Source organism: Grammomys surdaster, unplaced genomic scaffold (assembly GCF_004785775.1).
Source record: "Grammomys surdaster isolate TR1022 unplaced genomic scaffold, NIH_TR_1.0 124726, whole genome shotgun sequence".
NCBI lineage: Eukaryota > Metazoa > Chordata > Mammalia > Rodentia > Muridae > Grammomys > Grammomys surdaster.
The window spans coordinates 299,415-327,027 of NW_021619686.1; the positions used below are offsets into that span (position 1 = coordinate 299,415).

Sequence of the window (27,613 nt, forward strand, 5' to 3'; positions counted from 1 at the left end):
TCTTGGGGGGTAAAATAAAGGTACTAAACTCAAGCTATGTGTTAAATGTTTTAAACTTATATCTCAGTAGCTATCCCCTCCACTTATAGCAGCCAAAAATAGTTGGATCTTACTTTCCATGATTTAATGATGAATTATTTTCTTTGTATGTGTTTGAAAAGTACTATATTGTTCCCTCCCAAACAATCCCTGAACTGGAGGCTCCCCTTCTGCTCTGTCAGAACTCCACTGAAGCCTCTCTTGCATTTATCTCATGATAACTCCTTTTCCTAAAATTAGTCTCCTTCAAAATGCTGAGTGAAGGGGAGAAGAAAGAAATCCCAGCTTAGTGGGCGGCAGTTCATTGAGGTCTGCTGTAGGATGTCACGCTAGAGGACCCTCCAGCTTTGGGAACATGCAAGCTGCAATCTGGATACCTTTTATTTAATTTCAAGAATTCCCTTTGCACGGCAAAAAAGGATCTGAGGAAAGCAGAGCAGCGCAGATGAGCAGGACAGAAGCAGAGCGCTCACAAACGTGGTGCCATGAAATGCTGGCCACCCACCACGCTCCCTAGCAGGGAGAGAAACAGGATCCACAAGAGGAGCGGGAAAGCCATTTTTGACACAAACAAGGGTCCTGGGGCATGCCACCCCACCCCAGTGCCTGGCCATGCAAGATGCTGAAATGGAGACTGGCCCACCAGGCTGCGGTGCTGGGAGCCGCGGAGTGATGCACCAAAATGAGAGGGAGTCCTTTGGGCGCTTCCCAAGGCGCCTGCAGGGTCAGAGCATAGTAGGTCTGTGTCCATGTCCGTGAGCACAATCAGTTAACAGATAGCACCAACTGGGATGCCCAGGGCAGGAGAGAGCTCGGGCTCTAGCACCCACTTGCCCAGCCCTCCTGGGCAGAGTCTCATTCCTTGGTGGCTACTCTGGCAGCCAGTCTTTCCTCACCCCGTGCCCTGGGAAACTGGAGTAAATCATCAGGGTGAGGTCTGACCCAGGGCACCAGCTACCTCTGGAGGGCCTGGCCTTAGCTGTGCAGTGAAACGCTGCTGCTGCACCTGACTGAATGATCAGAATTGAGAAATACGGGCTGGGGACCAGGATGCTAGGGCCCAGGCTCATGACAAGGAAGAGCCTCCCCAAGAACAAGCCTAGACATTTTATAGTCGTTAGGTCCCCATTCCCAGTGACCCCAGGAATTGGCCCCTGTTGCTTCTGAGAGGATTTGGGGGATCCAGGGAGGGAAGTGGGAGAGGAGAGAGACCACAAAGGCCAGGTGAGATCGGTCTGAGACCGTCAGAGGTAGGCAGTGTGTGCGGTGGGGACACTGCACTGGGCTGGAGCACTGGGGCGGCTTGGCCACACTGTTCTCATGTGGTCTTGCTAAACAACTATCTCACCTGTGTCTCACTTTCCTCAGTTACCACATCAGGGAAATCCTACCCCACCTATCTTGAAGGGATAAGCTAAGGGTGTAAATAGATAACGGATAGAAAACACTTCTTAAAAAAGTATAAAGCGCTATCAGAGCGCGAGGCAGTGTTGTCATGAGTATGTTACCCTTAGCGTTTCCCTCAGCTTCCTCATGGCAGATTTGCTTTCCTTTCCTTTCCTTTCCGGGACGTCTCCTCACCTTATCATAGTTGGTGATAAGTGGATCATAGTTCCTTATTTCAGAAGAGTTTTGAGACTCCCTCCCTGGTCGCTTTCCCTGATCAGAATCTAACCCCGGTGGCCAATGGGCACACTAGGAAGTCCGAGGCGTGTTCCAACGATTCCTGCTGCCTGCTTTTTTTCTGGAACCTTCCCTGGCCACTGGGTCCACCCTATGAGATGAGCTGGACTGTCCACTAGGGTTGGACAGGACTGGGGTATCCAGGTCCACCCCTTGGAATACCCTGTCTGGAGTGCAATTCCTGTGCCGATTTCCAGCAGGAGGTGACGAGAGGGCGGGGAGGTGCGCTGAGAACGGTGGGGCAGGAGGGTTGGTCCTCAAGAACCCTAGCCCGCCCCAACTCCAGTCCAGTCCTCCCCGCCCCCCAGCCCAACCCTAGTCTCGCTCTGGCGGCACCTGGAGCGGCCGCGGGGCCGCCAGGCCCGGGCCATTGTGCACGCGCAGGTGGTCCTTGAGTGACTCCTTGTAGCGGAAGCTCTTGCCACACTCGCCACACGTGTAGGGCCGCTCGCCCGTGTGGATCCGCTGGTGCTTTAGCAGGTTCTGCTTGCGGATGAAGCTCTTGCCGCAGAGCGCGCACTGGAAGGGCCGCTCGCCCGTGTGCAGCCGCTGGTGGTTCTGCAGGTGCTCCTTGCGGCTGTAGGTCTTCTCACACTCCGAGCATTTGTAGGGCCGCTCACCGCGGTGCGTCATCTGGTGGCGGATGAGACCAGAGTGGCAGTTGAAGCTCTTCTCGCACTCCGCGCACTCGTAGGGCCGTTCCTTGGTGTGGCTGCGGTGATGAATGATGAGGCTCTTTCGCACGCCGAAGGTCTTCCCGCATTCCAGGCAAGAGTAGGGCTTGCTGCGCGCGCCGTGAGCAAGGAGGCTCCGCCGCAGGCCGCCGGGGCAGCAACTGCCGCAGCCACTGCCCGCACCCGCACCCGCACCGGTACTGTTGCCACTACCCGCACCAGTGCCGCTGCCGCCGCCACCGCCGCCACTGCCACCACCGCCACCGCCACCGCCTGCGCTGCCTTCTCCGCTGGGCTGAGCCTCGCCTCCGGTACTGCGCTCTCCTGGAAGCGCAGGGAAGCCGTCCTCCAGCAAGCTACGGCTCCCGGGTCCGCCAGGGTTCTCCGGCACAGCCAAAGCGGGCAGGCTCTGCTGGTGAGGTTGGGTTTGGGGCTGCGCAGAAGTTGGGGGTGGGTTCTTTACAAGCAGCAGGCTGTCACCTAGGGGTGAGGAGGAAGACAGAAGTGACACGCTGATAGCTCTCATCTTCAGGATCCCACAGTGTCCCGGAGCGGGGCTAGATCCTCCCGGCCTCATTTTCTTTAATATTAAGATGAGCTCAACGGTTTACCAACGCCCCGTGATTTGGGATCAGGGGTAAGAAAGCCCTCCAGGTTGCTTCTGCTACCCAGAAGTCACCTTCAAAGGTAGACTGCTCAGGGGTCAAGAGCACTAGCTCTTTCTGGGTTGGATTTCCAGCAACCACAACACGGCATCTGATGTTCTCTTCTTCACCAGGCATGCACATAGAGCACAGACATACATGCAGATAAAACACCAAAATGTATATACATTTTAAGAAATTTTTGTAAAGATAGACTAAACTGGGTGTGGTGGTGTATACCATTATTCCCAGCACTCAGGAGGCAGAAGCAATCAGATCTCTGTGAGTTCTAGGCCATAGTGAGACCTTGTCTCAAAAATATTAAATAAATAAAAATAAATTTAAAAAACCAAATGTCACATTGCCCTGAAGTAATAAAACTTAGCTGTAGTCTGAGGGATAATGGTAATTTATCTTTGGAGAGTCTATCGGAGGGAAAGAATGCGCACGTGGTGAAAGCCCATTTAGAGGTTTACCAGAATGCAGCACAGGGAGCTTGGATCCAAACCTCAGAAGGATGTGCAGTTAGGGCACCGGGCCAAAAAAAGCAGGCTGGGTAACTGGGATGTTGCCCAATGGGTCCTGGCCTCTAACAAAACTATGATGTCACTTCACAACATGCTCTCCAGGGAACTGCTTCTTCTCAGGCTATAGTGCCTTTCCTTTGTACCCAGCATCTCCAGCCCATAAGTCCCAAAGCTCGGCACTGTTCTGGGTACCAGTTTGTGCGTGGAGGAGTATATATGTGTGTGCAGTGGGCTGAGTCCTTGTGTCAGAACAATGACCTCAATTCCCTTCTTATGCCTCTTCTTTTGTTACTGTACCACTTTCTGGCCCTCCCTTCCCCAAGAGGAGCCTAACCCCTACTCAGAGGCACCCTGTGGGAGACGGTAAAGAAGGTGAATTTTTATCCACCCCTTTCTCTCCTCAGTACGCCCTTTTGAGAGTAGGGCCAAATGGAGGCTACTTCTTATAGAATCTCTTATAAGCATCACACACGTGTCAATAAAAAAGCCTATAGCCAATGGCCTGAGGCAGGGAATAGGAGGTGGGACACTGGCCAGAAAAGAGAGGATTCTGGGAAATAGTGAGAGAATAAAAAGGGAGAGATTTGAGCAAGATACTGAGAGACACTGGGGGAGATGCTGAGGAAGATGTGAAGGAAGAAGCAGGTCGGGACTGAAGGAGAGGTAACTAACCATGTGGAAGACAGAATAGTTTGAATGGGTTAAATAAGTTACAAGCTAGTCAGGGAATGAGCCAAAGCTCATGGCCTAAACCATTTACTAATCAATCACTAGTCTCAGAGTCGTCATTTTGGAAGCAGGGGCCAGGCAAAAAGAGAAACCGATTTTTTTTTTAACTTCTCAGGTCACAACTGTCATGTTTCTACCCCATCCTTGAGGCTCTGAAGCCAGTTCTTAAATACTACCTTACAAAGACCAGGCCCCGCCCCCACCCTCTCTTCTGGCTCACTAACCCTCACTACTGTTTCTATAGGAGCGGCCAAGAGCCAAATTCATTCCCACCTTGATTCCAGATGCTTGAATGCATCATCCTGGCCCCAAAGCACTTGTGGCCCCCATACCAACTAAAAGGTGGATTTTTGCTGCTGCTCCACCAAGGCCTGTGATGTCACTCCTTTCCACAGGCTCATTAGTTCCTGCAGATGCTTCCCAGGGAGCCCACCTACAATCTTACTCTGATAATTCTCGAATGTCAGCGTGCCCAGCAGTCCTCTTTCTCCACATCCCATCCTGTTCTCCACGCCCGCCGCTGTTTTCTTTGCCTGGTCCAATTCAGCACTCAAGGTCTAGCAGAATGATTACTCCATGGCAAACACCTTGTTGCTTCACAGTTCAGGTGCCTAGAGAATCCTTGCATGTTGCTTTAGAAAACTACGCTTCTGTCCTAGATGGCCTTCCTCACATACTGGTGCCCTGGCTCCTGTGTTTAGTGACTTCTGGTTTCCACTCTGCAACTACCATATTGATCCTTCTCTTCCCCGTCTTCTGTGTCTCCTCGTGCATGGGCATGAGAGGTTTTGCCTTCTGGCTACTGCTGCTAACTGATTCAGATATGATTCAGATATGATAAGAGATTGACATCTGGTAATTTTGTGTGAGTTGTTTGCAGGAAGATTTCTGGAAGGTCCCTTAGCCCTGAGAGCAGTTTCTCAACCTGTCTAACACTGTGACCCTTTAATACAGTTCCTCCTCTTGTGGTGACCCTCAACCATAAAATTACTTTCATTGCTATGTCATAACTGTAATTTTACAACTGTTATGACTTTTAAGTATCTGTGATTTCCAGTGTGTAGTGTGGTGATCTGTTGCTGTGTACTGTAATGCTGACTGATTACTGACCTTATTTGCCTCAGGGACGAGAGAAGCATCACATACACCAAGTGATGCTGTGTAACTTGCTCCTTAATTTAAAATTATTGGTTGAATAAAGATGCCTACAGCCTATAGCTGGGCAGAAGAGAGGTAGTTTGGTTCCTGAGCTTGGAGTCTGAGGTAGGACCACAAGGGGAGAGAAGAGAGAAGGTGGAAAGGCGGAAACGCCGTGGGGTAGGCGAGTAATGAAAACATGGCCACGAGGGCTGGCCAGGTGGAGTTAAGAGCAACCCAGATGGAACATAGCAAGTTATAACTCAGGGTTACTGATGGGGAGTAGATTTTAACAGCTTAGAGGGTAGAAATCTGCCAGCTCTAGCTCACTGCACTAAAGACTTACTATAAATATGAAGGTTTTGTGTCTTATCTGGGAACAGAATGATCAAAAGTGGGGTAGAAACTCCTGACTGACATTAAATAATCACAATAACAGTAGTGAACATTCTGGAATTTTGTTTTTTTTTTTAAAAAACAAACCACAGAAATATTATAAGAATATGTTTTTGTTTCAATCCCAGATGTAGGCTGACTGTCATTTGCCTGATGTCCTAGCAGAGGCATGGTTTTGCCAGCTGCAGACAGTTTCTGCAATTGTGCGACATTTGGAATTCTGGGAACTTTTCAGAGGGTGTATAAATGCTAGAGCCCCAAGAGGCAGGGTTGGTGTTGTTGGTCATTCAGGGGGTGGTTGCAGGGGTTACACAGGGGTGGGGTAAAGAACACACAAAATAGTTAAGGCAAAGTAGTGGATCAAAAGTTAAGGTTAGAAATAGGAAATTTGATTTGAAATGCCATAGAGGAAATGACAGGGGATGAAGGAATGGGTTTTTATTTTTCAAGAGGACAGCAAAAAGTTTACTGTGGCTGCTACCACTGGGATATCCTCACCCACCCCTCACCCCACCCCATTTTGCTCCCAGAGGGGGTTTTCTGCTTTTACTTTTTCTTCTCCAAATATTTTTGTTTCAAAAAAGTTTGAAAGACTGGCTGAGCAGTTGGGAAAATTGCCAGTAGTCATGGAGGGGCCTAAGAAACAAAAAAATGGCTGAAATAGAAAAACAAAAGGGGTTACCCTACTCTATTTTTTTTTCTGAGAGAATTACAGAGTTGGCTGAACAATTGGAAAGGATGCAGGTGGAGAGGGAAGCTCTTGAGAGTCACATAACACCAGAAAAGAGAACAAAAGGCCCAGTCATGGTGACTGAGCAAGAGTGGTGTAGAGAAAACATCTTGTGCATGGTATGGCTGCATCACCTGTCAATTTAAAAAGCCTATGGCCGGGCTAGGAGAGATGGCTCAGTGGTTAATAGCACCAACTGCTCTCCCTAGAGGTCCTGAGTTCAATTCCCAGCAACCACATGAGGGATCACAACCCTCTGTAATGGGATCTGGTGTGTCTGAAGACAGCTACAGTGTACTCATATACATTAAATAAATAAATAAATAAGTCTTAAAAAAATAAAAGAGCCTATGGCCTGTGCCTTAGGCAGGAAATAGAAGGTGGGACATCTGGGAGGCAGAAAAAAATTCTGAGATAGAGCCAGGCAGAGGATTCATGTGAGAAGATGTGAGGAGATGGATACACGGTACCTGAGCACAGGTAACCAGGCTTCTACATGTGCCAGGATGTAGGTTAAAATAATTAGTTATAATCTAGTTAGAGTAGAACCAGTAGCAGAGTAGGTATCTGTTAATATACTTTGAGTCTGAGTCGTAATTATGAGAACATGGGGCTGGGAGGAAGAACCAAGACCTAACTTTATAGAGTGGGAGTTTCCCGAAGTAGGAAAGAGAGAAAGAAACTATGCTGTAGGGCAGTTGGCTCAGAGAAAAACTTAAAAAAAATAAAATAAATAAAACACAAACAAACAAACAAACAAAAACAGGACAATCTAATAAAACAGCCCATTTCAAAAGAAAGGGTTAATCTCCAACAACTGAGCTGCCAGAGTCAGAGGAGGAGCAGCCCAGAGTCACGAGGTCACCATCAGCTTTCCCAGTACTTGTACGGCATATGCATGCTAATGGTGTGGAACAAGATTGTGACAAGACAGGATGGCATCCTATAGAAATGATAGCCCTAAAGCATTTAAAGAGGTCATGATTTTATATAGGATGCACTCACCTAATGTGAAATAAATGCTAAATAAATAAATAAATACTCAAAATAGAATTATTTCCCAAGATTGGAAGGGATTGGTAACAGCTGTACTAGAGTCTGGGGAAATATGACAATTCTAGAATTTTGTTTTAAAAAAAACACAGAAATATTATAAGAAAGTGTTTTCATTTTAATCCCAGGTGTGGGGATATGGGGCTGCTTTGGATTGACTGCAGGAGCTGATCTGCCTGATGTCCTAGCAGGGGCATGCATGGTTTTGCCAGCTGCAGACAGTTTCTGCAACTGTGTGACATTTGGAATTCTGGGAACTTTTCAGAGGGTGTATAAATGCTAGAGCCCTGAGAGGCAGGGTTGATGGTTGTTGGTCATTCAGGGGGGTCGGTTGTGATTTGTTGGTAGTCATGCTCAAAGAAGAAACAAAAGGAAAGAAATTAGAATCTGGGATTCCAGCCGGGCAGTGGTGGTGTACGCCTTTAATCCCAGCACTTGGGAGGCAGAGGCAGGCGGATTTCTGAGTTCAAGGCCAGCCTGGTCTACAGAGTGAGTTCCAGGACAGCCAGGGCTATACAGACAAACCCTGTCTCGAAAAAAAAAAAAAAAAAAAAAAAAGAATCTGGGATTTCCCCCCACCCCCCATTCCTTCCTAGCTAGTGACAGAGAGTGAAACTAGAGAGATAAAAGGTAGGAAAAAGAAGAACCCATAAAATAGCATAGACCAGCTACACTGTGCTTCATGAATCTTTGACACAAACACTCTAAAATACAAAATTAAAGTAAATTTAAAATGACAAATCTGGAAATGGTAGCTGGGGGCTATGGAGGTGGTGGCTATTATCATTTCTTCCAATGCCAGTAGTCAATTTTCTGGTTTTTCTGCACATTATCCTGGTTTGTCAACAGGTTACAAAGAAGACTGCTCTAAATTCCACTCCAAACATGGACTCACACCTCTCCCATTGAGTGAGAACATGCCAGGATTCTAGCAGAGGCACACACTACTCACTGGGCCCAGAGTCTAGTCCAAGCTCTCCTTCCATTGAGTCACGTGGGCCCCATGGGTACGGCTGCTCTTCCTGCTTGATCCAGGACAAAATGTCATGTGCTGAGATGAGAGATTCTGTTGTTAGGGGAAAAAAGGCAATCCTAAGACTTCATTCATTTTCACTGAGCATCCACTGTACACCGAACTCCAGAGACCATGGGGCTAGGCCATGCTAACGGAAGCTCAGCTCTGAAGCCTGCAGGGCCACAGCTGGCCGGTCTGACCTGTAGTGCAGAGGCAGAGCCACTGACAAGCCCATGACGAGAGCTTAGGACTCTGTGAGGAGACTCTGCCTCTCATCTGCCTGGTCCCCTTAACCAACTCCTACAGGCAATTTCTCATCCTCTCTCCTTGATATGGAGGGTAGGAAGAGACAGTGGTGTCAGAATTTCTGGAAAGAATGCCACTGGACCTCTCGAGTTTACAAACTCACACACAAACCCATCTCCAGCCCAGGTGGTTGAGCTTCCCTACACAGCTATAACCTCCTCAGAATTTTCATGGGAGATACCGTACAAATGCAGCTCCAGAAGGGGGAATGAAGGATGGCCCTGTGAAGAGCATGCGCTGCTCTTGGAGGACCCAAGTTCAGTTCCCAGCACCAACATCAACAGCTCATAACCTCTGTACTCTAGCTCCAGGAAATCTGGCCTCTGTTGGTGCACACATACACGTTATTAAAAATAACGTAAGTCTTTTAAAAAGAAAGAAAAGAAATTCCAGAAAATATAAATTACTTGCTCTCTGACACACAAATACACATTGCTTTTTGCAGCCTTTTGGTTTTGATTCTTCAACAAGCAATGTTAAAGTAATTTTTGTATCCATTCCATTGACACAATAAATGTTAAGTTTAAAAATTCACTCTGATATCTTTCTCACCTGAATTAGGGTCTGTGGGAATATCTCTCTCTGCCAAGTCCTGCTGGTCCCATACACACTGCTGTTCCTCCTGCTTAATCCGGGACAAAAGGTCCTGAGCAGAGATGGGGGAGTCTACTCACGGAAACAAAGACAGCAAACATGTTAGAGAAGGGATCCCACCAGTCTGTGCATTTAGTGAATCTGATTTCAAGAAATCATTTGTTTTCCCTAAAAGTCAAGGATAAGAATAAAATATACCAATTAATTCACAGTTCCAGCTATTCTGGCCGTAATGAAAGGAGCTGTGGCTGAAGATTGGTGTGTTTCACAGGGCAGTGACTAGGATACAAAATATCTCTAGAGATTTAGCCAACAGGATGAGGTCTCTGCTCTGGGGCCCTTGCCTCCACAGAAGAAGGGATCCTCCTGAGGGTATTTCCCAGGAAAACAGCCCTTTCAAGGAAGCCTTTTATCAGTATCTGAAGGGAACTTCTCGAAGACAAAACATCCTTTTTTCCAAAGGCTACTTAACCTGTAACCACACACTTGGGAGCTGGAGTCAGGAGGATCGGAAGTTCAGGGTCACCCCGACTACATAGAAAATCTGAGGCTAGTCTTGGGTCCATTAGATTCCATATCAAACAATTGTTTTCTTTTTAATCAGACCCAATTTATCCTTTATCTACTGTCTTCTCATCTCTTATAGGTTTCTAGTGACAGCAGTACTGATGTATTTTTAAGGAACCCATTTGACAACCAGTGAAGGCCTGGATCCTACCCTTTGGTTACTATCACTTGCCTGGGTGTCGCAGGCTCTCCTGGGGGAGGGATGAGGTAGGAGCACTTACTGGTATAGTAGCTAGTTTTGGTGACAACTTGGTAACAGTACCCAGATATTTGATCAAACATAATTCTGGATGTTAGTAAGAAGGGATTTTTTTTTTATAGGTAAGCTTAACATTTAAGTCAGTAGACTAAGTCAAACAGATGGCCCACTATAATGTCGATAGGTCTCATCTAACCAGGTAAGGCTTGAATTGAAAAAGATGGTCAATCCCAGGGAGGAAGACATTCTGTCAGAAGACCAGCTTGTGGATAGAGCTGCAATACCAATCCTTTCCAGGTCCCATCCCAGTGGCCTACTTGCTAGCAAATTTTGGATCTGTCAGCCACTATCATCACATTAGCCAGTTCATGAAAACAAATCCCTGTACATATATGCATGTACATGATCACACGGTACACACATACACATGAACACAATCACATGGTACACATGTACACATGTACATGATCACACGGTATGCACATAAACCATTGGTTCTGTCTCTTTGGAGAACTGGGCCTCATGTACACACCTGCCATAGCAGACGCTCATCTAAACACAACCCAGCTGAAAGAGCATCTAGGAGCAGCTCCCCATGAGTGTGTAAGCAATGGGAAGCCATAAATACGTGTGCAGTGTATCTTTGTGGCCTGGGATCAGGTCTTACTGGTTTTGATATTGTAGCACCCACAGAGTCCAATAAAGTGCTTGAATGAACTAAGCTTCTTTTTATAGAGGACAGAGGGTCAATCCAGAATTTACTGGACAAAGGAGAGGGGGAAAAAAAAAACAGAACAAGCTAAGGTGAATGTAGCTATAAATCCTCAATGCTAAACACCATGTTTGTACCTCGGTGGAAGCCTGTCTCAGTCCAGTTGTACACCATTGCTCTTCCTTGGCTGGCACAGCCCTCTAGCCTGACACCCTCCAGGGACTACAGACCGTATCTCGCCTCACTAATCCTTGGTCAAGTAGTTATTTGACTCACTCACCAGTGATGGATTCTGTGGGGATGGCTCTTTCTTCCAGGCCCCGCTGGCCCCGAACACACAGGGCTTCTTCTCGCTTCACCTGGGAGGACATGTCCTGTGCAGGCACCAGGGGCTCTGTTCCTGGGGAGAGAACCACACTTCCTAGAAATTTTTTTCAGTATGTTGGTCACAAGGATGTTTTGAGGTCAGAACCATGGTTGCCAGCACAGCATCACTCCACACACAGGCACCAAGGAAAAGTCCTCCAGGGCAGACCCTAGTGTCTTCCATTCTAATAACAGCTGCCAAATGTGGTATTCTTAGGGCTAATGGTTTCTTTATGAGAGAGGGAAGAGTCTTGGGGGTGAGTAGGGAAATGTGTGTATGGCAAAGCAAGAGTAGGGTATGAGATGCAGGTTACACCTAGGCAGTAAGCAACTGGCCGGGCAGAACCACACATCTGCTGCAGACTTCCTTCCCACCTCCTCTGTTAAGTCTACCTGAGACTGGGCCTGGAGTCATTAGCTGTTCCCAAGCCTAAGGCCTCATATATCCCATCAAGTCTGGGAGGTGTCCCAGCCTAAGCCCTTCCTTATTTCTTCTTTATTTTTTGAGATAGAGTATTACTGTGTCACCCTGGCTGGCCTGGAATTCTTATAGAACACATAGAACATAGACCAGGTTGGCCTCATACTCATGGAAATCCATCTGCTTCATAGGAGTGCTAGGATTAAAAGTGTGCTTCACGGGAGGCAGAGGCAGGTGGATTTCTGAGTTCAAGGCCAGCCTGGTCTACAGAGTGAGTTCCAGGACAGCCAGGGCTACACAGAGAAACCCTGTCTCGAAAAACCAAAAAAAAAAAAACCAAAAAAAAAAAAAAAAAAAGTGTGCTTCACAGCCAGCTTCTTCCCTAGTGCACCTATAAGTTCAGAGCTACTGAAGGCCAATACCTGTGGTATAATTTTAGGCCCTGAGGCCATGTCCTGTAAGTGATCACACAGAAGCTATAGCAGAAGTGGCTCCTGAGAGCATGAAGACCTTTTCTCTGCTGACCTACACAGTAGCAACTCCTTGCGTGTGCAGCGTGCCCAGCTCTCCTCTCCTGCCCCTCCATGATCCATCCCTAGCTCAGCAGCTATTACCTGTGTCTGCAGTCACTGGGATTTCTCTCTCTTCAGGGTGATGCTGCTCCCACACACAAGGCTCTTCCCTGGGTTCGGCCTGGACTGGAGCGTCTGGCTTGGACACTGGGCCATCGGTGTCTGAGAATGAGATGGAGACAGAGAGGGGAAAGGGGTTGTATGAAGTTGACAAGTGAATTTAGATCAAGGCAGTGGAACAGGGCTCTCAGTTACCAATGTCCCACAGCATGACAGCCATTATGTATAGAATGACTCTTGAAAGCAAGCCAACTGAAACCCAGGCTTCTTTCTGAGAGTCAAGAGCGCAGAGTCCATGGTTGACCCTGAACTGTTAGGATACAACACACGGAGGTATAAACTTAATATTTTACAGTTTTCTAGAATAATGATAGTGCTGTATAGACTACCACAGTGACGGCTCAGCTGCCACCCTCCTGTCCTCAGTTCCCTGCTGCTTTCCGTCAGGCTCCTTTGCATCTCGAGGCTCTCACCAGAGAGGCCTCGGCAGCGGGGGAGGGCACCCTTACCCAGGGACATCAGGGTTTTGTAGTTCTCCTTCACCAGATTGCTGTAGAGCTCCTTCTGCCATTCGTCCAAGTTCTTCCATTCGTCCTCGGAGAAGTAGACAGCAATGTCGACGAAGGTCACCGGGACCTGGACCAACAAGGGTTTTAGTCAGCAGCCTGCTGCTGTTCCTCATCCCTCTCCTGGGGGCCGCAGAAACAGGCTAGCTCAGAGCTCTGTTCCCGGCACCCCGATTTCTAGATCCTAGGTCACATCCCCTCATTTCTATGGACTCATGGTTCCCTATAGCTGGCCCCCCTAAGTATCCAATAGCAGTGGTATCGATATTGCCCGCTTACTTTTTTTTGTCTTCTTTTCTTCTGTAAACATTTTGTTTATTTGTTGTGTATTGTGTGTAGAAACATCCATGCAACAACACACGTGTGGAGGTCAGAGGACAAGTTGCAGGAACTCGTTCTCAAGTTCTACCAGGATCCAGGTCGTCGTCAGTGACAAGGGCCCTTACCTACTGAGCCCTCTCTTCCCCTTTTTGTCTTTTGCTATTCAGAACTAGGCACCGAGGGCAAAGCCATCGTCAGTGTGCTTCTTCGGAGGCTCAGGGTAACAGGGAGGCTCAGGGTAACACCAAGTGTGGGAATCAGAAAGCCAAGTACAGTAAAATTGTGTGACAAAACCTGTATTTCAGGTCAGATCACCTGTTGTGCACACAGTTAAATTTTTTCAAGATTTAATCATTTTATTTTACGTGTAGGAATGCTGTGTCTTCATTATGTCTGTGCACCACGGGCTTGCAGTGCTGACAGAGGCCGGTGGATGAGATCCTCAATTTGGGTATTGGGAATCAAACCTGGGCCCTGGAGAAGAGCAGCCTGTGCTCTTAATAACTGAGTCACTTCTCCAGCCCCCAAAGTTAAATTTTGTTACTAAAATATGTTCAATCCATGTTGAACACATGGAGCATGTGCCTCTGCTCCAGGAGCCTGCCCTGCCTTTATGAGGAAGACCTGTTGAGGGTGGCTGCCCTCAGTCGCTGTTAGTCAAGGTATTCTTATCTGCAGTGTAGAGCTGCTGTTTCATTTTGACCAGGAGCCTCATCTATACTCATTTCAGCCTTCAGCAGCACCACCTCGTGTTGGACTAAGCTGTTTCACTTCCATTAATTAATCTCCGAACTTCCCTCTCTGACCACACAGGCTTCCTTCCCAGCCCTCTCACATCCCTATTGATTTAATCAGTGGCTTACTCTTACTCTGAAATCCAGTGTCTCACCCAGGCCCTATTCCACATGGCATATTCAGTGTCTCACCCAGGCCCTATTCCACATGGCATATTCAGTGTCTCACCCAGGCCCTATTCCACATGGCATATTCAGGGCCAAAGCCGACCTGTGTGGTACGTTTGTGTGAACGATAAAAAGAGTCAGGACTGGCTGGGCAGTGGTGGTGCACTCCTTTAATCCCAGTACTTGGGAGGCAGAGGCAGGTGGATTTTTGAGTTCGAGGCCAGCTTGGTCTACAGAGTGAGTTCCAGGACAGCCAGGGCTACACAGAGAAACCCTATATCAAAAAAACAAAACAAAAGCCAAATGAACAAACAAACAAAAGAGCCATGACTGTCAGTCCACAAGCCAAGTGCATAAAACAGCAAGGGAACCCTATACGGGTGTGATATGCTAGCTGTGTGCAGTACCTACTGACAGTTCCCAGTCCGTCATTAGAATTAGAACTAGAATTTCTACCAGGATTGGACAAATCCTCAATCTGAGAAAACATGCAATCCCCTTTCCTCATTTTATTTCCCTGTTGCTAGATGAAACCACAAAATTCTCCAATCATCTGCCACAAACTCATACCAGCTGTCCCATGGCTGCTTTGGACGCCTTTTGTTGACCTCTTTTTGACATGTTGCCATGCTCCCCAGGAAGCTCATTGCAGACTTCACTCCCCAAGCCCTGTCTGGCCTCCCTCTATCTTCTCTAGCTCCCCTCTGACCTCAGGTGGGTGGAATGGAGCTCCTTCTTTGCCCTTCTCTTCTTGCTAAGCCAAACCTGCCACATTCAGTCTACTGTTCACCTCCCATCTGCAAACCCAAATGTAAACGATGTTGACTTTCTCACGTCTCCAGTTTCTCCCTCTCACTGGCTGTTTCTCCTGAGGGTCATTTCCATGGAAGGAAGACCTTTATTCACTCAGACTGTAAAGATTGCTCAATGGGTAAGGGCACTTGCCACCAAGCATGATGACTTGAGTTCAAGTCCCAGAAGCCACATGGTGGAAGAAGAGGACTGATTCTTGCCTCTCCACTTGTGCTATCACACACTGGCACACACACACACACACACACACACACACACACACACACAAATGTAAAACAAACCCTTCACTCAATTCTATCTCAGTTCACTTGGGACAGCCAAAGAAAAGTCTGGTTTTCTTTTTTCAAAATCTATATGCATTTTAGCTTCCTAAAATCTAACATCTAGCTGGCTGTTCATGGTGGATACCCTTAATCTCAGCACTTGAGAGGCAGGGGCAGGCTGATCTTTGAGTTTGAAGCCAGCCTGGTCTACAGAACTCAAGCCAAACCATATCCTGGAAAATCACCAATGACTTGCTGTTAAAATCTCCCTGATAGGCAGACTACCTTTCTAGAATTTTCTTATTTGATTCCTGTGACTATACTCCCTGTTATACAGTTGGCTCACAGGGGAATTGCTGAACTGGCTACTACCCTTCTCCTTTGCTGTTTCTTCACCTTGAGGTTAGCAGTTTTATTGTTTTTATTGCAACTGTTACATCTTTGGGGATGACTTAAACTTTCCTTGCTCTCTTCAAAGTTCCACAGCCGTCTTAGCCACTCCTTTCAATCAGCTATATGTGGCTAAAACTAAGTATATCCAAGGTATGTTCACCATCTTCTTCAGTATGGTGGCTTCTTCATCTTATTCTACTATTTCTTTGGAGAGTCAATTCTTTCTCCTCCTCTTCTTCCTTTTGGTTTTTTTGAGTCAGGTGTCTCTGTGCAGCTTTGGCAATCCTAGAACTTGCTCTGTAGATCAGGCTGGCCTCAAACTCAGACATTCACTTGCCTCTGCCTCCCAAGTGCTGGGATTAAAGGCGTGCACCACCACTGCCTGGCCAAGAATCACTTTTTAAAAGTGTCATAATGATAGAATACGGAAATCTAAGGCATGGTCTGAGATAGACAGGAGCCTGCAGACCAACTACAGACAGGAAAGACTACCCGGGAATTAGTCAGCAATCCATTAGTAGACACAATAGGCCTAAAGGATCAGAGAGAATATCTGTCCTAGACCTAATAGAAAAAGAGAATGCATCTTGAACACCCAAGAACATACAATGAGCCATTAAGTGTGGTAAACCTCATTCAAGAACATTCTCTTGGCACTTAGAGTTGTGGTTATAGAACTCACCTCTAAGTTTCTTTTATGCGTATATGTGTTCATGTTTGTGTGTGCAGGTCCACATATGTGTATGGGTGTGTGTGTACTTGTGTACACACCTCCTTTGAGACAGACTCAATGGTTTGAAACTCCGTAATTAGGCTAGACTGGCTGGCTGGCTGGCCATGAAGCCCAAGGGAATCCTTCAGTTTCTACATCCCTAGCATGTGATTACAAGAATACAATGACACACCCGGCTATTTTTCATAGGCTCTGGGACTGGAACTCATGTTCTTATGCTTGCATAGAAAGTATATTACAGACTGAGCTATCTCCTAGCCCGTAAATACTTTTACAGTCCCTTCAAGTAGAAGAGCCTGATTCTCCAGCTCTTGGATGCAGGCAGGATTTGGTAACTCACTCCTAGCAAATGAAATTATATTGTATGGCATAGAATATACAAGACCCATCTCATTCTCTCTCTGTGAGTCTCTCAATCTAGGAAACCCAGAGGTCGCTTCCATGTTATAAGTAGGTTCAAGCAGTCTTGGAGAGGTCCAATAAGCAGGTAAGGGAGCTGTAGTCAATGTTCAAATGACAGCATCACCAATCGAAAGCCACACTGGAACCTCAAAGGACTGACTGAACAGAACTATCCAGGCTGTTTCTGATTCCTCACTCACAGAAACTATCAGATAATATATTTATTTACTAGGCTACCATTTTGGGGTCATTTACTGCCCAGCAACAAATAACTAACGATGACTACATAATATTTTCCCATAAACAAAATCAATGACTTCTCACAACTCCACAAAGCAATTACAATGTCATCTTCGTGTTATACACGACAACACTGAAGCGCAAAGGGACCAGCTAGAAATTTGCTAAACTACTTATGCTTCTTTAAGGAGACCCTGATGAGGCTCAGAGACAACAAAAAAATATACCTGCCCAATAGTAGGAAAGCCAGAAGGTGGCACAGTCAAGATACAAACCCAAGTCTCGGGGGCTGGAGAGGTGGCTAAGCAGTTAAGAAGACTGACTGCTCTTTCAGAGGACCCAGGTTCAATTCCCAATATCCACAGGGCAGCTCACAACTATAGTTCCAAGATCTAACAGTCTCAGACATACATGAAGGCAAATGCACATTAAAAAACAAAACAAAACAAAACAAAAACAGAGTCTTTAAAAAATAAACCAACACAAGTCTCCTGGTGCCATGTATAACGATTCCATTATCATGCAATGGCTTGTGGCGACTTGAGACTCCTACCACTTAGTGAACATGTAGAACAAGTGGCAGAGCTAGGTAAGGCTCCTAGGCTGAGTTAAGGCACACGGAACACGCACACATGAGCAAGGGAAGCAGGAGAATCGAGACAAACGCTGATCACACTGCTAGAGCTACATGCCCCACATCACAGACGAGGCAGGATCCACTCCAGGGCCATTACAACTCAGTGTCTTACAGGTTAGATACACAGATGTCTGGTGGCTCTGCCGCTACTGTCAATAGACTGGGTGCTCCAGAGGACACAAAGGCACACTAAAACATGGTCCCTTCCTAGGAGTTCAGAGCTCTTCAGTCAGAAACTAAGTAAGTGTGTTTCACATACCAACTCTAGAGTATTGCTGTTATAAACACAGGTACAGCCATGAACCAATTTACATTTCGGTTAGGGAAAGCCAACCGAAAGAAAACAAAAAGTAGATATTCAAGATCCAGGAGGAACTTGGTACTGTACCTTGTTTGTTCATTTAGCTAGGGTATTGCTCTGTAGCCCAGGCTGGCTTTGAACTCAATACATAACCCATGCTGGCTGCAAACACAAAGTCTTCCTTCTTTGCAAGTGTTGGTATGACAGGAGTGTGTTATCACACAAAGCTTGGGGCTCGATTCCTTAGTGTAAGGTGACCATGGGAGAGCACACTGATTAAGAAACAGCTAAGCAAAATCCCACCTCCAAATGGAAGTGGGGGATTGAGAAGAGATGTAGGCAGATAACCAGAGAAGGAGCTTCCTGGGGGAGTGTCCCTGTGGTGGAAGCGTCTGGTGATACAGGCCAGACACGTGGTAGGTACCAGGCAAAAGGGAGCGTGATGGGGTCGAGGTCAAGAAGGTGGCAAACTTAGACATTTATTTGGAACAAGATGGGAAGCCAAGTGCTGGTGCGATGGTTCAGTGTGTAGAGTCACCTGCTGCCACACTGACAGCCTGAGTTCCATCCCTGGGACCCACACGGTAGAAGGTCAGAATCAATTCCCACAGGGCGGTACAGATCCCTCCTCCCTCTAAATAAAATCTAATTTTAAAAGTTTAGCAAAAGATTGCATGTAAACGCTGGGCAGTGGTGGCACACGCCTTTAATCCCAGCACTTGGAAGGCAGAGGCAGGCGGATTTCTGAGTTCAAGGCCGGCCTGATCTACAGAGTGAATTCCAGGACAGCCAGAGCTGCACAGAGAAACCCTGTCTTGAAAAACCAAAAAAAAAGATTGCATGTAAACAAGAAGAAGAAGAAGAGAAGCCATTTGGGAGATTTAGATGATGTAGTATGACACTTGCCTTTTTTTTCAAGACAGGGTCATGTATGTCTCTGGGGTCACCTTGAATTTGCTATGTAGCCTAGGATAACCTTCAATGTCAGATTCTCCACCTCCCCTTCCAAGTGCTGTGATTAAAGGCATGTGCTACCACGCCAGATTTTATGAGGTGCTAGGGATCGGTTTGTACACGTTAGGCGAGTGCTCTACCAACTGAGCCACATCCCAAGGCCATAAACGAGGTGTTTGAATCGGTTCACTGTGGCTGTTATTTTAGGAATATACTGTAGTGTGGGGCCTACCGAAGGATGGAGAACAGGAGACCGGGTAAGAGACTGAAACAATAATCAGGTAAGCTGAGAGTGGCTGGGGAGTGGTGGAGCTGTCAGATCACCCGAGGTGGGATGTGAGAAAGGCAGTGGCTGCATGGGATCCCAGGACTGAGGTCTGAGTGACTGAAAGGATCAGCAGCAGAACAAGCTTCAGACAAAAGACCCAGTGAAGTGACAATTCTGGAATTTTGGTTTCTTTAAAAAACAAAAAAACAAACAAACAAACAAAAAAACAAACACAAAAATATTTATCTGAGAACATGTTCTCATTTTAATCCCGGGTGTGGGGATATGGGGCTGCCCCACAGCAGCTAACTGTGATTTGCCTCATGCTCTAGCAGAGGCGTGGTTCTGCCAGGGGCAGATAGTTTCTGTGATTGTGTTTGGAATTTTGGGGACTTTTCAGAGGGTATATGACAGCTAGGGCCCTGAGAGGTGGTGGGTTATTGCTTGTTGATTGGTTGTTGTTGTTTGTAATTTGTTAAGTAGTCGTGTACAAACAAGAAGAAAGTAGATATCCTGATGGCAAAGATCACGCTCGCCTCAGGACTTGATTCCCCTAATCAGCAGGAAATAGTCTAACAATAACAGCATCACCCCCTTTCCATCCCTTGACTTTATTTAGGGATCTCTTCCCTTTCTTCTCTATCCTTTTTTCATCTCTTATCTAGTGTTGGGGAGTTGAAAGAGTGGAAAAACGGGGTAAAAGAAAGAAGAGCCTACCAAGTGGCAAAAGACAAGCCACAAGCCAGTGTTCAGGCTGGTCAAGTTAAAGTCAGGATGCTGAGTTGGCAGGAAGAATTGTGAATCTGATACCCAAGAAGAAAACTGGGTGTGTCACAGAATAGGGTGGATTTGGGAGCCACACACGGCAGCTACAGCCATGCGTCTGGATGGAGTCGGGAGCAGAGGTGCAGATGAGCACAGATGCTGAGGCTGAGCCAGGACCACCCTGCAGAGACTCAGAGAATAAAAGGAGGAAGCAAAGCCAGCAAAGCAGACCAAGGACCAGCGGCTAATGAGAGAGGGAAAGAATCAAGAGAGAGGCATCTGGAAGCCACAGGAGAGGTGTTCCAAGGGAGGAGTAGCCACCTGCTACTGGAGATGGAATTAAAAGGATGAAGGCAGAGAGCACAGTAACGGTCATACGGTGTGGACATAAAGAGGACCAAGAGTAGAGAAAGATGGGGAGAAGAAGTCTGATCAGAGTTGGCTCTGCTGGAATACTAAGAACAGATGAACCTGCTCGGTGGAAACAGAGGATCCAGACAGCCCAGTTCCTCCACCACATATAGTACACGGAAGAATAAGAAATGAAGGATGAGCCTATAGATTTCAACAGGTTCCGGGCTGGCAAGACAGCTTAGCAAGAAAAAATGTGTGCCTCACAAGCCTGATGACCTAAGTTTAGCCCCCAGAACCTACAGTGCAAGCAGAGACCCGAGTCCTGAAAACTGTCATCCAACTGTGTATGACTTTTAAAATTTTTGATTCAAAACAAACAAAAAAATGAAAAAAGGAATTGATTGAAAAGCTGAACATCACGGTGGAGGAGATAGAGACAGGATATGTGGTACTTGTCAGTCCTTACATTTTTAGAGTGAAAACTGAAATATTTATGAGAAAGATGATGATGACGACATACTGAAATACTTATGGGTAAGATGCTGCGATGATGGGGATGATGAAGATGGTGATGAGGATGAGGAAGAAGAAGAGGAGGGGAAGAGGAAGAGGAAGAGGTCTCACTTGGTAGCTGTGGCTGACCAAAACTTACTATGTAGACCAGACTGATCTCAAACTCAGAGATTTGCCTGCCTCTGCCCTACAAAGGCTGGGAGTCCCTTGACGTTGCCCATCGTCGACAGCCTAAAGCCTTCGACCATCGATGTGACTTGTCTCACATCAGTGTTTTGGGGTTGTGAACTTGTCTAAGACCCCCCATAATTAGACATCCAAATTCAAAACTCACATAGTTGGGATTGATCATAAGACGCCTTCTCTAACTAAACAGAGAAGGGGGAGATGCCAGAAGCCAGGACCCTCGCCCTTACCCTTACCCCCTACCTTTCCCCACCTGCACAATGTCCTCTGAAGCTTGGCAACTGCAAGATCCTGCTTAGCAACTGCAGATAGACTCAAAGCAGAGTACCATGTCTTCTTAAGAATAGCAGGGAGACCATAACTCAAGCAGTGTACCATATCTTCTGAAGAACAGCAGGTAGATCATAATTCAAGGCAGTGTACCGTATAGACCATGACATGTTTCAAGGCACAGGCCAAGAAGATTTTGTACTTTTCCACCATCTGGCCCCTCTTACCCCCTCCCCTTGTGAAACATGCTATAAAAAAGCATTTCATGTTCAAAAAAAAAGAAATTAAAAAAAATACTCATTTATAACAATTAAAAAAAAAGAAAGAAAAAAAAAAAAACAAAAACAAAAAAAAAACAAAGGCTGGGAGAAATTGCATGTACCACCACAGACAGTATACATAGAATTACTGATGCCTAGGACTCAAAATAAGAATAAGAATTGGGAAATGAGTAGAGAAAACAGGGTCAGGCAAACATTTGACTGTTGAAGCCCACGATGGGCACTCAGGGGTATATTACAATATCCTATCACTTCGGTACGTATTTGAAGAGCCTCTATTGAACAGGTAGGGAGGAATTAGATATAACAAATACAGATAACTCTTTTAAGGCATTGTTTCCTGTTGTGATGGAGGTGTGAGGTCCAGTACAGTGTTCACACGACAGTGAGCATGATCTAGGGTAGAGAAGACAGCTAAGGAAGACGAAGGGCAAGGGTGGACACAACATGGAGCCCAAGACAGCAGACTAAGGGACAAACTTCTATACTTCTACTTATGAAAGCATCTTTCTTGTTTGCTACAATTATTTGTGCACATGTGCATATAAGAGGACAACTTGCGGGAGTCAATTCTGGATGCTGGGAATCGAACCCAGGTCCTCTGGAACAGAGACCAGTGCTCCTAAACATTAAGCCGTTTCTCCAGCCTGGTTTTTGTTTTCTTGAAACAAAGTCTCATTCTATAGACCTGGGCTGGCCTTAAACTCACTATGGAGCTCAAACTGCCCTTGAACACTACTGCCTCAGCTCCTTCAGTGCTTACATTCCAGGTGTGAGCCACCATACCCAGCTCCCAAAGCCTCCATGTCTCAGAGAAATAGACACAGGGCCATCAACTTGAAAATGCAGCATTGATGAACCAGGAGAAGAGTGGAAACAGGAATAGATCAAAATCCTAAATCCTAGAAGGGCCCATCTGAAATCAGTGATCACAACTTGAAAATGACTCTAGGCAGCTTGGTTTGGAGCCTTTCTCCAGGAATGGTTCAGACAAGCACATGCACTGTCAAGCGAATAAAACCAATCATTAAGAACCACAGTTGTGCAGACAGACAGACAACTCAGGAAAGCTGAAGGGCAGCAAGATCAAAGACTCCACAAGCACATAGGGTCTCTGGGGGGCCAGCTATGTTGGGATATAACAGGCAGGACCAAGTCTTAACAGGCTTTACAAAGCCACTGAGACAACGTGGAACTAGTGAAGTCTGCGGTGCTCGACAAGATGAAATCAAGGATTTGTTCACCTGTGTCAGTCCTCACCTAGCTCTGCCTCTGTCTCACCACATACCTTGGGGGCCTCCCCCTTGCTGCCAGGGGGCAGCCGCAGGACCCAGAAGTTCCGGTTTCGAAGCAGGTTCTCCAGGTTCTCCAGCCGACGTTGCAGCAGCCCGTACTCCTGCAGCAGGGTCCCCAGCACGGCCCACTTGCTCTCCATGTGGTTACCGAACTCCACAGCTGTCTTCTCGCAATCAGCAAGCTTCTTCTCTGCTGTGCCTGTGCGCCCCTCCAAGTTCAGCAGCTGGCTAGCCTGGGCATCCACCTTCCTCTCTACAGCCTGAATGGCAGCCACCACAGTCCAGAGCGAGATCTCTGCTGTGGGCAACTGGGGCTCACGCATCATGCGGTCAGGAAAGACAGGGGCCCTATCTGGAAAGGGCGGGAACTGAAAAGGCATCGGTCTCCTGGCATCCATGTCCCATTCCTGAGCCTGTGTGCAAGGGAAGAAAGTGACAGCTCAGGATAAGAACAGGTGTGTGGGAGAAGGCCTAAAAATGGGATAACCAGTCAAGTACTATGCAATATCACTCTACCAAGCCTCTGCCTTTGGCTAGGCTCACTAATGACCTCAGTGATAGCCAGAGCAGTCACCCACCCATCCAAGTAACCGCTCTTCCTTTTCCTTCTTATGAGAGCCAGTCTGGTTACTAGTTCACCTGCCTGGCCTCTGGCAAGTCTAGGTCATGCCCCCCTGCCTAACCTATCACAGACCCTTTCTCTGAATAGAAGAGCTGCTTTCTTCAGGGACTACACTGATGGCAAACTTCCCATTTGGCTCTCAGTCTTTGTTTCAAGGTAGGAATTTCCGTGTAAGTTGACTGAAGTTAATCTTCTGAGCAATCTCTCTTGCAGGTTGGGGCAAGAATGATTATCTCTGCTTTAAGGATGATGAAACTGAGGAACAAAGAAGCAGCTGGTCACTCTTTAGCCCCGCCCTGCCCCGCCAGCTGGCAGGGTTCTAAGTGCCACAGGTAACACAAACACTGTACAGACATGCAATCACTGCCATTTCTACTAGGCCTACCAGCCAGAGGAGACCAGAGAACCTGGCTGGATGGCACACCAGGAATTGTTAAATTCCACACCCGGCTACTTTTTTCATAACTGTGCAAACTGAAAATAGGTTTACTGGACAATTTCACTTATTAAGACAGAAAGAGGGATGTTCTTCACCTCTGAGAGGGCTACAAGAAAAAAACTCGTGGCTCCCTTCCCTGCTTCCTGATGAGGGGGCTCCCCATGGCCCAGGGCCTCCCCCTTTATTTTCCATTAGGTGTAGGCTGGGCACTGAGGTCTACCACAGAGAAAGAAAAGTGTAGGGTGCTCAGGGTGTGCTGGATGACAACACGGGCTGATAATTGATGTACTGTCCCAAACAGGACAGGAAGACATGTCTCTTTCTCTCTTTTCGTTCTCTCTGCTTCTGCTGAAGGGGCCCTCCAGTTGGGGAAAGTGGAATCCTATTGCTTTGAAGAGCTGGACTGGCCTTTGATCATACAGACTATTTTCTCAAACTCTGAAAAGCTGTGATAGCCAGAAGACTACCCCTCAGTGTCTAAGAATTCCCCCTCTGACATGGGAGTGAGAACAGGGCCCTAGGAATGCCAGCCCCTGCTGGGACTTGGTGGCTGGAGGGCTACCTGCCATCCACTGGGCTTACGGAGGCTTCACTGGGGCCTTGTCCAGAGAAGGGGATAACACTGACAATGGAAGTTTAGGAAGTCTGAGGCTGGTTGCATTTCAGCAGGTTTGAAGATCTACAGTTGGTCATTTTGCTCAAAAGCAACCAAGTGTCTTCATATTGACTTGTCAAGTCTTAAGTCCTGATTGAGAATCAGGTGGGATCACGGGGGTTGGGGGTGGGAGGGTGGGGGAGTGGGGTGCCTTCTTCAGTGTCCAGTCCCCGGGCAACTCATTCTCCCTCTGAGACGGTGATGTTAAACCGCTCTGACCCTTCCCCTTGTGTTTTATACCAAGGCCGTGCCAGCTAAGTCCCTGAGATCACGTACGGAGCCTAAAGAGACAACTGGAGCCTTCTTTCTCACCCCCAGGACCCTAAGACAACGCTCGGGGATGCGGTTTGGGCGTAGTCAGTCATCTTAGGCTGCTCTGGTGATTCCAATATGCGGGCAAGTTTGCCAACCCAAGATGACAAAGTCCCCTCCCAGTCCCTTCCCTGGCTCATCCGTTCTACAGAGGAAAAGTGGTCTGCTCTTTATAGTCGGAAAAAGACAGCAATAAAACAGCGTTAAACCCTTTTATTAAACTGGCTACAGTGTAAACATGGTTAAACTGTTCCCTCTGTGGGCCGGGAAAAGGCCTGCCGCAAACCCAGGCGGGTCGGACGCCAAGAGGATCCCGAGTCCCCGCTCAGTGAAGCGGCCACCGTCGCGCTAGGTCCCGGTCAACACAGCCCTGGCTTCCGCATCCTGCGGGCCCTGGGTCCCGGCAGCACCGGGCCAGGCAGCTGCACCGTGGCAGCGCGGCAGGGCCTGGCGCTCGGGGCCTGCACCAGGCCCGCTCCGCGGTCCGCCCGGGGCCCCGGCAGCCGCGAGGCTCCCCGAGGCCCGGCCCCGCCCCGCCCCCACGGCAGCGGCGCGGCCATGGCGCCCGCGGGCGCTGCACCCACCTGCATGGGCGGCATTCCCTCGGCCATTTCCGCGCGCAGCGCCGGCTCCTGGTGGCAGACCTCCTCCGGGGGCAGAGCCTGGGCCCAGCTCCAGCTCCCGCTGTCCAGCCCCAAACCCTGGATGCCCAGCTGCTGAGGCTGCGGCCGTGTTGACACAAACTGCATCCTGGGAGTGCTGTTCCCCGCTCGGGCCGGCCAGGGAGAAGAAGAACGTTTTCCAGGCGCCTTCCCCCTTGCCGGGGCCGGACAGCTCCATCTACAGCCCGTAGGAGCAAACAGTCCCCTTCGGTGGCGCTCCCCGCCCTTCGCAGCCGGCGCGCCAGCCAATGGCCTCGGAGCTTCTGCCCGCCTGCAGGGCTGGCCGGGGCCACTCCAGGCTGGGGGCCACCGCCTCCCCCAAAGAAATGTGACGGCGACCGCCGGCCTCTAGGACTGCCTGGGGTAGTCGATCTTCACGTCCTAAGCCATGCTGCGGCCTGGACTGTGGGCTTGCTTTCTGTTACTTCTATGAATGCATTGGCCATCCCAGGAGAAAATGGTGCCTCCTCCTTGTAAAAATTTTTATCGAAATATTTACTGAACACCTACTATGTGTCAGATTCTGCTTAGGCAGAAGGTGTTGTTTTGTGGTTGCATATTCGGGTTTAAATTGCAACATCGCCACTGGCTGTGAAAACATTTACTGTCTCTGAACCTCCTATGTTCTAAACGGGGGATTGGGGGGGAGACATGTTATGTTTGTCCGTCTTATTTTAATGTTGAACAACTAGGAACTAAAGCCTGGCACATAGTAGGCTGTCAGTTACTACTAACCCTTTTCCCAGGTGCACACTTTTTATTCCTAGCACTTGAGAGGTAGAGGCAGGTGAAGTTTAGAGCCAGCCTAGTCTCCATAGTTAGTTCCAGGCCAGTCCTTTTTTTTTTTTTTAAGGTAATTACTCACCAAAGATAAATCCCTGTAGTTATCTGTAGCATATTGTCTACTTTGTCTTCCTAAACGACCAGTCCTTATCTTGTCTGAGTCTGAGCTCTCCAAGGCTTATCACCTTGTGGAAACTCAGACCTGGTGGAAGCCATGAGTTCTACTACACTTAAAATTGAAAACAGTATGAGGCTATGAGGAGGAGTGGAGTGTCAGCGGGGCAATCTTCAGAAGGACAGTTATCAAGTGCTTTGTTAGGTATGCTTCCAGGATATATAAATGAGTATCTCACAGACTTGTATGATCCTCTAGAAGCTTCGAGGCTAGCGAAGGGTATGCTCCAGAAGCGGGTGACTTCTTTCCCTGTTTCCTGGGTACAGGTTGTGGATGCATCCCAGTGCATGTATCTCGTTGTAAATATCATGTCCACTATTAGTAGAGGAACTGAGTAAGTCCACTCCTTGCAAATGCTTTTCTACCAGCAATCCACATCTGAGAAGACATTTTCTGACCTATGGGATATCAACTCTGTCTCCTCTTTTCTAGAGATGGGAAACAGAGAACTAAGTTAGTCCCAAGTGTTTAAGCTATCTTCTCAGGGTAAAATGAATACTGTGTCCCTTCTTAAGTTTGTAGTGAGTCATAAGCAGTGTTCCTTTTTATACAGCAAGACACCAACACAGTGTGTCTAATCCAGTTTCCTCTGCAGGTGGACTTCGACACAGCCATTCACACCTTTACTGTGCGGCAGAGTCTCTGCTTAGGCTGGAGGTCCAGTTCACAGTTTTATATGAACAAAAAACTCAAGCAGGTTCAAATGCACATTTTCATCATGTTAACATTATTTCATAACCACCAAGCCTACCAACTACAGGGCACAAAAACCTATACAAGCAGAAGGGTATGGGGTGACTTAAGGTACACTTCTGGAAGAAAAACAAGGGCACAATGGGGCAACTGCTGGTGCTACATTGGTTATGGACCCTATATTAGGTCCTCCAGTGACCAAGGGATTGAGAAGGCTGAGATACCCCAAGCTGCAAGACAGCCTGCACTGAGAGTGTCCGGTCATTTGTTAGAGCAGTCTCTAGCAATCATTGGTTAACTATGAGCTTCCTGAGGAAAAAATGGACAACTGGTTAAAGTATCATAGCTAATATACACTTTTTACAAGACAGAGATTCAGGCCTGGCCCTTG

At 47.5% G+C, this 27,613-nt stretch overlaps 1 protein-coding gene across 1 annotated transcript; it reads right to left on the minus strand.

Annotated features, from left to right (window-relative positions):
- Nucleotides 1-402: 402 nt before the first annotated feature.
- Znf282 (zinc finger protein 282) lies at nt 403-25,770 on the minus strand. The gene is made up of 8 exons (XM_028784707.1): nt 25,494-25,770; nt 22,875-23,294; nt 12,934-13,060; nt 12,407-12,526; nt 11,286-11,405; nt 9,486-9,599; nt 8,565-8,678; nt 403-2,876 (listed from the first exon to the last, which is right to left on the minus strand). The coding sequence occupies exons 1-8, from the start codon at nt 25,656-25,658 to the stop codon at nt 2,038-2,040; spliced, it is 2,019 nt and encodes a 672-aa protein (XP_028640540.1). The 5' UTR covers nt 25,659-25,770; the 3' UTR covers nt 403-2,037.
- Between the last annotated feature and the right edge of the window lie 1,843 nt (nt 25,771-27,613).

What these genes read in the sequence shown, in the direction of transcription:
- Znf282 (XM_028784707.1), bottom strand. Translation starts at nt 25,658, where the DNA reads ATGCAGTTTGTGTCAACACGGCCGCAGCCTCAGCAGCTGGGCATCCAG. An exon ending in CCCAGTGACTGCAGACACAG is followed by an intron (nt 11,406 to 12,406) that starts GTAATAGCTGCT and finishes TTCTCTCCCCAG; the next exon opens with GAACAGAGCCCCTGGTGCCT. An exon ending in TGGACTAGACTCTGGGCCCA is followed by an intron (nt 2,877 to 8,564) that starts GTGAGTAGTGTG and finishes CCTCACCCCTAG; the next exon opens with GTGACAGCCTGCTGCTTGTA.